This window comes from Elephas maximus, chromosome 3 (assembly GCF_024166365.1).
Source record: "Elephas maximus indicus isolate mEleMax1 chromosome 3, mEleMax1 primary haplotype, whole genome shotgun sequence".
NCBI classification, from domain to species: Eukaryota; Metazoa; Chordata; class Mammalia; order Proboscidea; family Elephantidae; genus Elephas; species Elephas maximus.
The window spans coordinates 57,470,107-57,484,092 of record NC_064821.1 but is presented as its reverse complement, the minus strand read 5'-3'; the positions used below and the strand labels follow the sequence as shown (position 1 = coordinate 57,484,092).

Here is a 13,986-nt window from a genome sequence, read left to right as displayed (position 1 = left end):
GTGGGTTCAAACCACTGATCTTTCGGTTAACAGCCAAGCACTTAACCACTGCACCACCAGGGCTCCTTGCCTTCCCTAAACCCTATGTAAATGTCATTAGTTGCCATGTAGTGGGCTCCTCCTGCTCATGACGACCCAAAGGTACAACAGAACAAAATGTTGCCCAGTTCTGCACCAACCTCATTATCAATTGCAGATCAAACTGCTGTGACTCATAGGGTTTTCACTGGCTGATTTTTCAGAAGCAGATCACCACGTCTTTCTTCCTAGTCTGTCTTAGTCTGGAAGCTCCGCTGAAACCTGTCCACCATGTGTGGCCCTGCTGGTATTTGAAATATCAGTGACATAGCTTTCAGCATTATAGCAACACACAAGCCACAGCAAGACAACTGGTGACTACGTAAATATTCCCTTTAATGAACCCTCCTCAAACTCCCAAGATAGAGCTTGTCGTTTCCTGCTGGGACCCTGACTGATGATGTGGCGAAGTCACCTATCCAAAAGTCAGACCTAAGAAATGATGGTGCTGAAACTCACACCCTGGCATCCAAACCCAGGAATCGTTTCATCTGAACCTGGGCTTCTCAACCGCAGGCATTCGCACCCACCACCTCAGAGGTTGGCCGTATCCTCGCGCCACCTGTTCTACCATGTACTTAACATTTTTCTTTAACTTGACTCATTTTTTACTTAAATAAAGCCATTTAAAAATAAAAGAGAGAGAGGATTTAAATTGCCACCCTAAATGGCAAACCAGTATCACTTGCCTTAAACAGAGGGTGACTGAAAATAGTTACAATGGAGACAAAACTCTGTGATTCAAAGTCTTGCTCCCTCTGGCCCGCTGAAGCCTCATTGTCCCAGGCCTATTTATTATCTTTTTGTTCAAAGAGAGATTACAAGTGCTAGCATGGGCTTTGGAGTCCCTGGATAGTGCAAACTTGGTTGCTAACTGAAAGGCTAGAGGTTCAAGTTCACCCAGAGGCACCAAGGAGAAGGCTTGGTGATCTACTTCTGAGTGCCACTGCCTGCCTCACCGCACACGCCAGCAGATCCAGCCTGCAGCTTGCTGGTGCCAGTCAGGTCAGTCTGGCAACTCCTCACTGCTTCTTAACCATCTCTCCCTCCCGCCTGGCGTTCAGTCTGATTCCTCAACTTTGCCCTTGATGTTCAGGGCTCCTAGATTGTCATATATAATCCGTTCAAACTTAGTTTTGGGGGGGGTCTTTGTTGTAAGGGGGACCACAGGAAGCATCTGACTACTCCACCATCTTGGCCCCAACTCCTGGTGATCTACTTCTGAAAAATTAGCCATGAAAACTCCATGGAGCACAGTCCTACTCTGACATACATGCGGTTACCATGAAACAGAATCGACTCAATGGCAACTTTTTTTTAAGAGGAGACATTAAAGATGCAATAATGTCAGCCTGGGGACTTCTTGGCACAGCCAGAGGACCCAGTAAGAAAAGGGAAGAGTCTCCCTCTGTGTGATTCCGTGATATTTAACGTCGATGGACACTCCCTGCCTGAAGACATCTTGGGTGCCACCAACCTCACACTTTGGGAAACACTGTCCCAGACCCGCACTGTCCAATGGACCACTCTGCAATGATGGAAACGTGCTCTATCTGTGTGGCCCAATATGGTAGCTGTTGAGCCAAGCGTGGCCCCTGAGCACATGATACGTAGCTAGTGTGACTGGGAACAGGAGTTTTGTTGAATTCAGTTAAATAAAAGCTGAGAAATTTTTGTTTTAATTTTAATGTCAAGAGTCACACAGGGCTCGTGGCTACTGGATCGTAAATTCCACGAGGGCAAAGGCTTGCCTATTCCTTCTCCCCTGGATTTCTAGAACCTAGCACAGCACCTGCTCCCCAGGAAGCACTCAATAGAGAATTGCTACGTGAATAAACAAGTGAATGAATGAATGAGCAAACAAATGATACTGGCTCCTCAAGCAAGGAACTGCTCTCTCTGTAATTCAAACCGTCCCAGAAGCCAGTGCCTAACTCTATCACCAGTAAAATCAAGTCAAACCAATTGCCAGCCATCAAGTCGACTCCAATTCATGGTGACCCCATGTGTGTCAGAGCAGACTTCGCTCCATATGCTTTTCAAAGCTGTAAACTTTCGGAAGCAAATCACCAATCCTTTCTTACAAGGTACCTATGGGTGGGTTCAAACTGTCAACTTTTTGGTTAGTAGCCAAGCGCTTAAACATTTGCACTACCCAGGGATTCCCTTCCTCCCTGCTTTCACTTGCCTTTCCCCTCACTCCCAAGCTCCTAAGTCAGGCGCCAGGCCCTAGGAATTCGCCTTCCTATGAGTTGCCTCTTTCCCTCCAAGCTGAGCTCTGCCCACTTCTCTGCTGCAAAAGCTCACAAAGAAGTCTTTGTAATGTGGCTGACTTTGCTGCCCCCCTCCACCCTCTTCGCCCCTGCCTGGTGCCCATGACAATTAGCAACTCATCACCTGCTTCTGTGGAACCAGGCACCTGGCTTTTGGCTATTATATAGCCTGAATACCCACTTGACAAAAACCTGCAGGCAGGCAGAGAACACCCGCTCAAGGAGCTGATGCCACCCACCCTCTGGCTGCCCCCCAGGCTGTATTCACCCTGCTAGTGCCCTTGAGTCCCTGGGTGCCCCCCCCCCCCGCCTACCCCAGGACAGTGCCAGGGCAGCCTTGATGGACGCCTTCCTCTGGGGATTGTGAGGGAGAGGGGAGGAAGAGATGGTGCTGGGGAGATTATGGAGGCTCCAAGGATTGGTGACAAACAACCCCACCCGAGCAGCCCTAGTGCCTCTGCAGAAAGAGAAACAAAAGGGCAAAGGGAACGACTTGGCAAAGGAACAAAAAAGCCCAATGGCTCAGCTGCTTCTCTCCCTGGTGACTCCCAAACTGCTCCTATGATTTATGAGGCTGGGAGATGCTCCCCATTGGAGCACTGCCAAGATCCCCACCCAATTCCAGGAGTCGCCGATGTTCCTCCATGCCTGACTTGCAGGATCCTCAGGACTTCTAAGGGGAAGATCTGCATTAGGCACAAGCATGTGCATCAAAGGGTGAGCCATACCTGCCTCTGGCCTCAGTTTTCTCAGCTTTAAAATGGGACGCAGGAGGTGGTGCAGACAATTTCTCAGCTCTAAAATGGGACGCAGGAGGTGGTGCAGACAATTTCTCAGCTCTGATGTTCTGTGATTCCAAACCTGAAGGCTTGGTTAGTATTTCACATGGACAAACTTGCAATGCACCCCTCCTTCAGGGCCTTGGGGTTGTGGATACCTCTTCCCCTTCAAACTTGGGGTGGTTCGACCACATGCTGGGGAGCCAAACATCACTGTAACCATAGCAACCACTTTTTGAACACCCACCCTGTGCTGGACACTGTACATGTGGACTTCACATGTGATGTGACTTGTCCTTTCCAACAACCCGCACCTTGCAAGACCACCATGGCGGACTGCACGTTCGGTTGGAGAAATCAAGGCTGAGAGCAACAAAGTGCTGCCTGAGCTCACACATTGGATGAGGGGTGCAGACAGACAGGATCTGAACACAAGACTGACTCCAAAGCCCATACCATCTGGGGGTCCAGAAGCTTCTGCCCCACAGGCCCCAACTCCCATCACTCTTGGTCCAGGCCCAAGGTACATGCTTAGACTAGGGCAGCCCTATCTCTGGCCGTGCCATCCTGGCAGAGCCTAGACAGGGACCTGGTTTTCCTTCCTTGCTGGGTCTAGACACTCTGGGAGAGGTGGACAGCCTCCAAATGACAGCATTTCTTCCTTGAAGTTATTGCCTCTTTGGGCGCCCCGGAGCAGCCATTTATAACCCAATGGAGGTTCCAAAGAGTCTCTAGCTTCAGGTGGCCCAGAAAAGCCAAATTAATCTTCCTAGAGCACTGCTCTGGGAGCTTCATCTTCTTTCTTCAACTGCTCCCCATAGCCCACGGGCTCAAATCCAGACCCTTCGCCCTGGCATACAGGTCTCCGCCAACTCCTCTAACCTCATTCCAAGCTTCTCACTGAGGACCTTGCACTCAAGTGAGGTCTGCTGCCCCACTGCCTCCCACCTCCCACATACCCAGACAGCATTGGTTCCTTCCTGCAAGTCTTTGCACATGCTGTTTCCCTGCCTGGAACCCCATCTTACCTGTCAAGATCATTGCCACCCATCAGAGACTTCCTGGACCATCCCTTTTATCCCTAAGGGTTTGATTGCTGTACTTCTGTATTTGTCATTTGATTTTACATGAACTTTTATTGTTCTCTAATGAGTTCAAGCCATGTGGGGCTGCCAGGGAAACCTGAGACTCCCTGAGGGAGGTCTCTCCCAGGCCAGGATTAAGCCTGGGACTGCTGGTCAATTAATGGGAAGTGACTGGATCCATTGACTTGGCTCCAACATCAGTCTCCAGGGGAGGGAGAAGAAAGGGTTGGGCTCTCTAAGCCTTTCTGAGGGACTCCACAGCCAGCTGGGGGTCAGAAGGAAGGGAGGCGATGATTACCAAGGGCCAATTAGGTGCTAGGTTCTTTCACATATTCGCTCATTTAATCCCCACAACATCTTCCATTTTCAAAAGATGGGTACACTAAAGCTTAGAGACATAGTGTCTTGTCCAAGTATACTCTGCCGGGAAATAGCCAAGCTGGGATTTGAACCCAGGATAGATGGAAACCAAAGCAGGAGTTACCCCGCTACACCCTGAGGAAGGATGGGCATACCTGCTGCTGCGTTGCTAAGTGTTTAACAATCAGGTGGAGGTGGCAAAGGTAGTGTGAGGAGCCCCGATTTTTAATGTGGGCTGAACTCCATGGTGAACCTCCCACTATGGTCATTTTCAAGCTGCCAACATGATGAACTCAGGGTTGGAAAGAGATGTGCAAAGTTGAGTCTGGGTGTCAATCCAACTCTGCCCCTCACTAGCCGTATGATCTTAGGAAAATCACACAACCTCTCTAAGTTTTGTTACTGCATCTGTAAAATGGGGAGAATAATACCTCCCAAGTAGGGGTTTCTAGAAGGATTTAATATGACGGTGCGTGTGAATGTGACTGGCACAGGGCTTGGCACATAGTAGCTGCTCAATGGGTGTTATTTTCCTTTTTTCCTTCCATATCCAAGCCCCCCGCCCCCCGCCCCATCACCAGTCAAGAACAGCCCCCTCCCCAGGAGAACCCAGGGGGAACAGGAAGCCCCTTGGTCTTCCCATCTCTTCCCACTCTTGGCTCATCCCCTAGACACCAGCTGTGACACTGGTGCAAATGATGATGGGCAGAGCTGGACCATGGACAGATTCTCACACCAGGAGAATTTCCAGAGGGGACTGAGCAGGGCCAGGAAACAAGCTTGGTGTCTGGACCAAACCTCAGGCTCAGGGGAGACATCATCCATTCATTCAACAAACATCCTGAGGGCCTGCTCAGAGTCAGACCCGGGGCCAGGGCCAGGGTGCAGGAATACCTACCTGCCCTTAAGACCTCTCTGTTTAGTAGGGAGACCGACCTACATCATCTCAGGCCTGAGAAGAGAGTTAACAGAGTTTTCTCCCAAAGAGCTGCTGCCAGTACTCTCGAGGTGGGGGGGACGACACCTGGGTCATAGCGGGGAGTCATAGAGAAGGAGGAAGTGGGCGAGCAGAGACTTGGAGGGAGGCTGACAGGGACAGGCGCTGTGCTAGCCAAGGGCAGATGTCTGCTCTCTGAGCCAAGAAAGGGCGGAAGTGGGGGAGGAGGCAGGGGACCATGAGGCTGAGGCCAGAACCTCTGAGCAGGCCAAGTCTACAGGGCCAAGAGAGACGGCGGGCTTTGGAGTCTCCAAGCAGTGGGACTGTGGGCACATCATTGTTCTTACCTGTGCAATGGAGATTGTAACCCCTACCTGGGCAGTGGTGGAGGATGGAGGAGGTCTCCAATAGCACTCAGTTCACAGTGCATGCTTACTGATGGAAGTTCACTGGCCTATGAGCTCATGTGGGGGGGGGGAGTGGCCTGTCTCATTCCTGGTCCCCAGTTGTCACCACAGACCCTGTGGGCTGAATGAAGCCATGAAGTGGACTAGGAGTGGAAGGGTAGAGAAGGAAGCCTTGGCTTGCATTCACAAGTCTTGTGTTCCAATCCGGCCATTTGTCACCACCACCATCATTTCATCTCCCTGAGCCTAAGTTTCCCTCATCTTTTAAATGGCCACAAAAGTAGCTGCCTTCATGTCTGCTGTAAGGACTAACTGGAATTATGGATGTGGAAGCATTCTTTCAATTGTCAAGTGCTTATCAACAGGTAGACAGTTAGGCTGTGTAGAGTCAGAGTTCCCAGCCATCTTGATTCTCTGAGAGTCTACAGAAAGCACAGACTATAGTTCCAGGAGCAGACATCTTTGAAGTCAGGAAGTTCACCTGCAAATTCAGCCCAATTTCCACATGCTGTAGCCTTTTCATAAACTTTTCAGTAGAAATAAAAAGCCACATATCCAGCCCTCTTCTAAACCAGGATGCACGTGTCTTAACAGCGAGAGGTGGTTTACTCATCCGAACAACCAACCTTTATTGAGCACCTACTATATGTTCCAGGTTGGGGGAGGGGGATGATTCAACAATGAGCAGAACCAGGCATGGTCCCTGCCTTCGTGAAGCATCCAATCTAGTTGGGTGGGGGCTGGGGGATTCACAGTAAGAGTTTCACTGACAGGAAATCACTCGGGTCTGGAACTGCACTCAAATAAGGGGGTGGGTGCTAATGCCTCAGGCCTCCAGGAAAAGGCAGGGCGCAGGCATTGGGACGGTCACCTTCAGCCAGCCAGCCATGAATGATCCTCTGGGTGAGGGCTAGCCAGCAACCCTGAAGCTTCTATCTCCCACGGATCATTACACCCAGGGAGGGTATCAAGTGGAGTTCTTTGTTTGCAAGCAACAGAAATTGACTCTGAATGCCAAAAAAGTAACAGATGTGGATGTCATGAGGGAGTTTGTGGAATGCAAGTACAAGATGAAACATCAGGGATCAAGAAGAATCATGATGGAACAGCTTTGGCAGAACCGTGATTAATGCTAGAAACAGTCCCAAGAGCGCCCGGGACAGTGCTAAGAGCTTTACTTCCAACAGTTCATTCCACCCTCCCAACACCCCGGAAGGCAGGTCTATGATCAGCCTTGGGAAACCATCTAAATAATTTCTTCCACTGGCATAGGGACTTTCTAGGGGTTGTCTGTCTTCATGACACTTTGCATAATCTCAGATTCCAGAGAGAGAGTGTCTGACTGGCCCATTTTGGGGGTGGCCTTTTTTTTTTTTTTTTTATCTGACAGTCCCACCCACCAAGATAGCATGCAATTGAGGGGTGGGCATAACTCCCCAGAGCAAATCTGATGTGTTGCTAGGAGATGAAGGGATGGATAATGGACAAGCCAAACACCAGGTTCCTTTTCCAGGGGGTTGAAATCTGAGTCTCAGAAAGACACTTCATGGCCTGTCCCTCCTCTCTTTTGGGTTGCTCCTCCTTACACCTCCAGCTCTGTAGACGAAGCATTAATTTGCTCATCCGTGGAATCATGGCCAGTAGGTTTTGGTGAACATGGCTCTCCTCTGCTACTGGACCCCACTCATCATGTAATGGTAGGTTCCAGGATCTCACCACCCTGGTTCCTTCCCAGGAATGCTATCCTCTTGGGGAATGAGATCATGTGACATTTATCATTTAAAATGGGAGGCTCTCAAAAGTGGTAAAGGCTACTGCATTCCCCCTTCCCATGATTAAAAAAAAAAAGTTTCTCCTCTCCTCTGGGAGTGGCAAGTGTCACTGGGTTGATTCAGACCTGGGTTTGAAACTCCCAGCTCTTCCATTTACCAGATCCTGGACTTCATTCATTATTTTAAAAAAAGAAAAGAAGGACCCTATAAATCCTACAAAGAAATAGGTTGTTGAGAACATTTGATGTATAAAGAGCATCTTATAGGTGTGCAATAAACAGTGGCTCTCAGTAATATCACTGTTCTTTCTCCCAGTCCTCATCAAGACTCTAGGGAGACACCATTTGAGTTCGGCTGATCCCCCCATGCATAGTCCTCTGCCTCCAGGACTTATTAATATCCTTCCTTTGCTTCAAGGTCTAGCTCAAGTTCTCCCTCTTCTCTGAAGCATTCCCTTAATAGCCCATGTAATCATTCTTCCCCAAGAACTTCCTGGAGGGGCTATCAATTCAGCTGGCATCTAGCAGGTATCAACAAATTTCCACCTGGATTGTCGGTTTTTTTTTTTCCAGGAACACACCCTACCTCTCACCCTTTTGGAAGTTCCTTGAGGGTCACTGTCATATGTCTTTCTCTTTTCAGATGTGTCCTGCCCACAGCAGATGCCCATTCATTCTGTTGACGATGACAATGGCTTTGAGGGACATGCCCCTCTCCCATCTCTGCAGATGAACACACTGGATGATTTTATCTCAATAAGGGCTTAGGAGAGAGTAGAGTATCCAGACAGGGAACTGGATATACTACCAACCCTCCATGTGGCTAGGGCTGAGGAAGTAACAAGGTGCATTCTCACCAGGAGACAGCCGATCAGAGGGAAAGAGCAGAGGCTGGGAGGTCAGGCAGCCCTGTGTTTAAGTCCCTGCTTACCACTGTCTGACTGGGTGGCCTTGAAAAAGTCACTTAACCTCTCTGAGTCTGTTTCCTCATCTGCAAAACAGGGTTAATTTTACTTCTCAGGGTAGTGGTGAAGATTAAACAAGACAAGAATGATAAAGCACATGGCGCAATGCTTGGCACACAGTGAGTGCTTAATTAGGGTGGTAGATCTGACCCCCTCCTCCAAGTGAAGAATCAGTTTCCCATTAGGCTGTAAGCACCATAAGGGCAGGGACTCCCCTACCATGTTCATGGCCATGTTCTCAATGCTTAGCACAGTGTCTGACACATACCTGGTTCAATAATAAACTTTTATTAGATGCATGAATAAGTGAATTTCAAGGGACTGGGCATGTGGCAGAGGTAGGCAGGGTGGTAAGCCAGGCTGCCAACTGCCCTGCTTAAACACCTACAGGAACCCTAGGAAACCCAGTTAACAGAACCAACCAGCTTCCTCTTCGTTCGGCCTCTGCCTTTGATGCCAGGGACTGCTGTAAACTGGAAGCCTGAACAAGTCTCTGAAACGCCTTCACTTCCTGCCCCCAGCACATCGGTAAAGTGGCAACTCTGTCTTGCCCAACTTGACAGAGTATAGTAAGGCGCAAGTGTGTCTGTGAGTGGTGGTCTGAAAAGCCTGGGTATCAGGCTCACCTCAGGCATCACGGTACCACTTCTGCCTCTGCACACACACCCTGCTTCTCCAGCCTGAGAGACCAAGCGCTGGAAGGAAAGAGGAAGCCTCAAGGCAGGACCAGCCACTGCTGGAAGGAGCCTGTCCTGTCATTAACAACTCTTAAAACTAAGTCTTGGTTTCTCTCATCTGTGACGTGAAAAGAGGATCTTAAATCCATCTTGGGATGGGGGGAGGGTGTTGGATGAATGCGGACTGGGAGAAGCAGCTAGCACACAGCAGGCCCGGCACACTGCAGCTAAAGCACGTCATTACAGCTATTGAAAAAACAAAACCCAGCTACTCTATCAGGCCAATAGTAATCTCAAGATTGTTTAAGGAAACCTGTGTGGAAGGAACGACCGATGTGGGGTCTCCTCAACCCCCACCCCCCCGCTTCCATTGATTAGGGCAGTTCTTCTGTGCCTATCATTTTGTTCAAAGGCGTCAGGATTTTAGGAGGGTTTTTGTTAACCAGTTCTCACTCAAGGGGTTTTCCTGGTTACAAAATAGTTTCAGAACCACGGAAGTAAAGAATCTCGGAGGTCCCTTCCATCTCTAACAGCCTCTGCTCTTTAAAAACAAACAAAAAAAAAAACTATATTAACTCCCTGTTGGACCATAGTCTCCTGTGGCAAAGGAGTGCTCTATGGCTGGGGGCGGGGCCAGACGGGGGTGGGGGTGGTGGCCTGGGGAGTAGCGGCAGAGCAACCCCCGCTGGGCGCCTGCGCTGAATTCCTCTGCCTGGGGCTGGAGGAGGAGGGCTGCTGGGCCGCGCCCCGCCCAGCGCCAAAGCTGGCCAGGTGGGAGGGGAGGCCCTGGGATAAATACATGAAGTCGTGGTCACGTCCGCTCGCGGGCATACAGCCGCTGCAGTCTAGGAGCTGCGGCTGCCTAGGCCCAGCTGAGCCAGCCGCGCTTCCCTCTCTCCGGTACACCTGCTGACACTGGCTGCGGGGCGAGAACCCGCAGGGCCGCGCCTCTCCACCCCGGAGACCCCGCTGGTGCCTTTGGCTCCTAACCGGGCCTGCCCATTCACTGTTCTCTGAGGGGCGAATGAGACAAGTCAAACACCCTCTTCCCTGCCCCCCGCCCCCTCCACCCCCATGCACAGGTACAAGCGCAGGTTCTAGAAGTGCCCAGGCCGGGTTAACAGGGGCCAGAGGTGTTGCAAATGCGCTCCTGGGTGACCTGAGAGTCCCGAGGAGTGTGGGCTTATCTTCTGGCGAGCGTGGCATTGGGGCATAGGGAGCCAGGGACAGACGCTTCCGGCCCAGCCAGTCCCGTGTGCAGCGGACTCCTTTCTCCTCCCAAAGCGCAGACCCGCCTTTCCTAAGTGGAGCCCCCTTTCTCTGTGGCCCAAAGGGGCAGAACAGGTGAGGGCGAACTGTCCAGTCCCCTCCTCCAGCAGTGGCTGCCATCGCCCTCACTGGGCCAGCACATCTCTGAACGCCTGCCTGGGCTCGATCCTCACCGCGCTCCCAGGCCAGCTCCTGGCAGGTGGCCCTGCAATGCCAACTGCCAGGTGCTCTGCCCTAGGTCACTTCCAGGAAATGCGCCCTCCTCCGGCACAGCCGGTCCTTTGCATCTGGTTCAGATCCTTCTCCCACTCCCCCTCCCCACCGTGGGCACAGACTTGGGACAGGGAAGGGGGAATCCCACCCCCGTTTGTTCGCGTCTTCTCTGCGGAGAAGAGAGGGCTCTCTGGCCCAGGACCCCCGTCTGCTCCCAGGCGCAGGAAGTTTCGCTTCTGCGATCGCGGTAGGCGCGCTTCCTTCGCCCGGAGCCGCGGAGCTCCGAGGCCGCGTCACCTCCATGGGTCCAGATGCGCTCGCCCCCGGCGCCTGCGCCCCCGCCTCCCGCAGCCTGCAGAGGCGGCGAAAGGAGCCGAGGCGTCAGGACGCCGGGTCAGCTCTCCGCAGCCCCCGAGCCAGAAGAAAGCTGCTTGCCCGTTCCGAGGGAGCTCGCGGGGGGGGGGGGGGGGGGGCTGACAAAGCTGGAGTTTACCACCAAAGCCCTTCCTGTCAGTTGCTGATCCCACCCCTGCCTGCCGCGTTCCTGTTCTGCGCATTCGAAGGGAAGTGGGTGCTTCTTTCCTGCCCCAACCCCCAAACCCTGCTCCCTGCCGTGTTCAGGTGAGGGAGGGCTCCAGTGCCTTTCAACAGACCCCCGTGCCCTCTTGGCAGCCCTGGAACGGGGCTCTCCCTCCATATCCCCTATCCCTCAAGAGGAATTCGAAGGGGAGAGCCCTTACCCCAAAGTTGGGGGGAGATTTTGATCCACTTTGGAAAGTCTCTTGCTCCAAGGATAGGAGGACAAAGAGTACAGGGCTTGTGTTTCTTCTGGGTTACACCAGCCCCTCCCCCACAGCAGGACCACCCCTCAGCCTTAAATTCTGTAGCTTCTCTCCCGGCAGACCCAGCACTCTCCAAGGACCTCGGTGTAGAAGCGGGTATCGTTATTGAAGGGGGTCACTCCTTCCTGGAAGGCACTTTCAGAGCCTAGTTAGGCGCTTCCCGATGAGACAAGGCCTCTGGCAGAGGGCAGAGCTGACCTCCCCCTCTCCCCATCACCCACTTGGGCTATGGGATGAGGCCCTACTGGTCACAATGGCTACTTTTTGTCACTCCAGCTTCCCTCTCCCCCTCTGCTGCGGAGCCGGGTTCTGCCTCCAGCCGGCTGACTTTGGGCAGGGTTGGCACTAGGCTTAGGGGGGAATCCAGGACGTGGACCCTCTCCTCTTGGCGCCCTAGGCTCTTCCTTGACCTGCCTCCCTCCCGCCGGTCTTGTAGTGGAGCATCTGATCCTCAATCACTGCCTGAAAGGTACGGGGGTCCCCAGGTTCCGCCCCGCAGTATTTAAGATGCACCAGGCAGGCCACTGGGTTTTTAGGCAGCGGCGCCGGGCGGGGGACACCAAGACGGCCCTGAACCCTGGAGCTGCGGAACCACGGCTCACTCGCTCAGGGAACCCCGCTCAGCTTCCACCTCCTTCCAGCTGGCTCAGCCTAGCCTGGGACCAAGTCTGTGCGGGACACACACACACACAGCTGCTCACACCTCCTCAGCCCCCGACTCCTCAGTACCGCCGTCCACACACGAACCACACGCACCATCATAAGCACACACTCCCAGCACGCACACGAAGCAACACAACCCCCTCGCCTGCACCTACACAAGCTCAGATGTGCGCACTCCGGCCCAAGTGTCACATTCTCACCTCTTATGCACATACGTTCCCCCCACCCCCACAGAAATACAGTCATCTGCCGTCACACCCCCCAAAAGAGACCTGCACACTTGGGGACACGCGTGAAACGCCACACCTCACATACTCGCCCATCCCTTAACATGCTCACACATACAATGACACGAGTTCACACACTTCACACGCTTACCGAGAAACTGACACACACACCCCCAAACACTCGCTCACACTCTTTCTCACACACACACACACACACACCTTCCCGAACACAGCAGCCGTGCAACTGACACAGACACTCAAACACTCCTCCAGACACTTACTCCCACACCTCCACACACACACGGACACTCCTGCACCCTCTCACACACAGCTGGTGCCCGGACACCCTCACAGAGACGCAACAAAGACACACGCTCATACACACAGTGCTGGGGCGACACACACACACACACTGGCACAGACCTTCGCGCGCGTGCTGTCTCCAAAAGAGGCGTCCTCCCTCCCTGGCCAAGCCAGCCAGCCCCAGAGAGCCCCCCAGAGGAGCGCTGCTCCGGCCCGGAGCCCCTCCACGCCCCGCGCGGCTCCAAAGCGACCCCGACTCGAGCCCTACCCGGCGGCCCGCGCCCGAGCGCTTCCCCCTCCCGGGCTCCACCCCCCCCCGGCGCCGCACACTCACCGCGCGCCAGGTCTAGGATCAGGGCGAGCAGCAGGCAGACACAGCCGCGGAGGCTCGGGGCGGCTCGCATGGTGCCCGGGAGCTGGCGGCAGCGGAGGGGCGGCGGCGGTGGCGGAGGCAGCGGCGGCGGGTCCCCTCGCCATGGGCTCAGGCGCGTTCTTGCCTCCGGCCGCCGGCCGAGGCGGTAGCGGGCAGCGCGGGGCGCCGCGGGGGCGCCCCCATGCTGCAGCGGCCGCGGCTCCGGGCTCGACTCGGCTCGGGCTCCGCGAAGCTCCTCGAGGCGCCGCGACCCTCGCGCTCTGGGCGTCCTGAGGGCGCGCCGCCGCTCTCGGCTCCTCGGCTGCGCGCGGCGCCCACGGCGGCCGGGAGTCAGATCCGCGGCCGCGCTGGAGTTTGGAGCAGAATCGCGCTCCCTCTGCCTAGAGCTTGCCTCTCCCGGCAGCTCGAGCGCCCCCTCCCCGCGCCCTCCCTCCGTCCCTCCCCCTCTCCCCGCCCCCCGCCCTCCCCGCCCTCCCCTCGCCGCGCTCTCGGCTGTATTATACAGACTTTTCTTTAATCCTTTCTGGGCTGTTCGGCTCTCGTCTGCTAAGCCGATTTATTGCGGGGGAGAAGGAGAGCTCACCCCTCCCATCCGTCTTCCCTTCCCCTCCGCCCTCGCCCCCCAGGTGCCTCTCACTCACAACTCGATTGCGGTCCTTACCTTTGTACCCCTCCCTCAGCTGACTGAGCAACCCCCTCCTGAAGCCACACTCAACCCGCTCCCCCTCTACCTAACCCCATCCCTGGGACACCTCCCCCCATCC

The 13,986-nt window shown here is 53.9% G+C and overlaps 1 protein-coding gene across 1 annotated transcript in view; it reads right to left on the bottom strand.

The window, feature by feature from the left end:
• The window catches only part of IGSF21 (immunoglobin superfamily member 21), a 363,130-nt gene extending 349,866 nt beyond the window's left edge, over positions 1-13,264 (bottom strand). The window contains exon 1 of the mRNA XM_049878086.1: positions 13,184-13,264. Within this exon, the coding sequence (XP_049734043.1) occupies positions 13,184-13,253 (70 nt within the window). The 5' untranslated portion in view covers positions 13,254-13,264. The remainder of the gene's footprint in view (positions 1-13,183) is intronic.
• Positions 13,265-13,986: the final 722 nt, after the last annotated feature.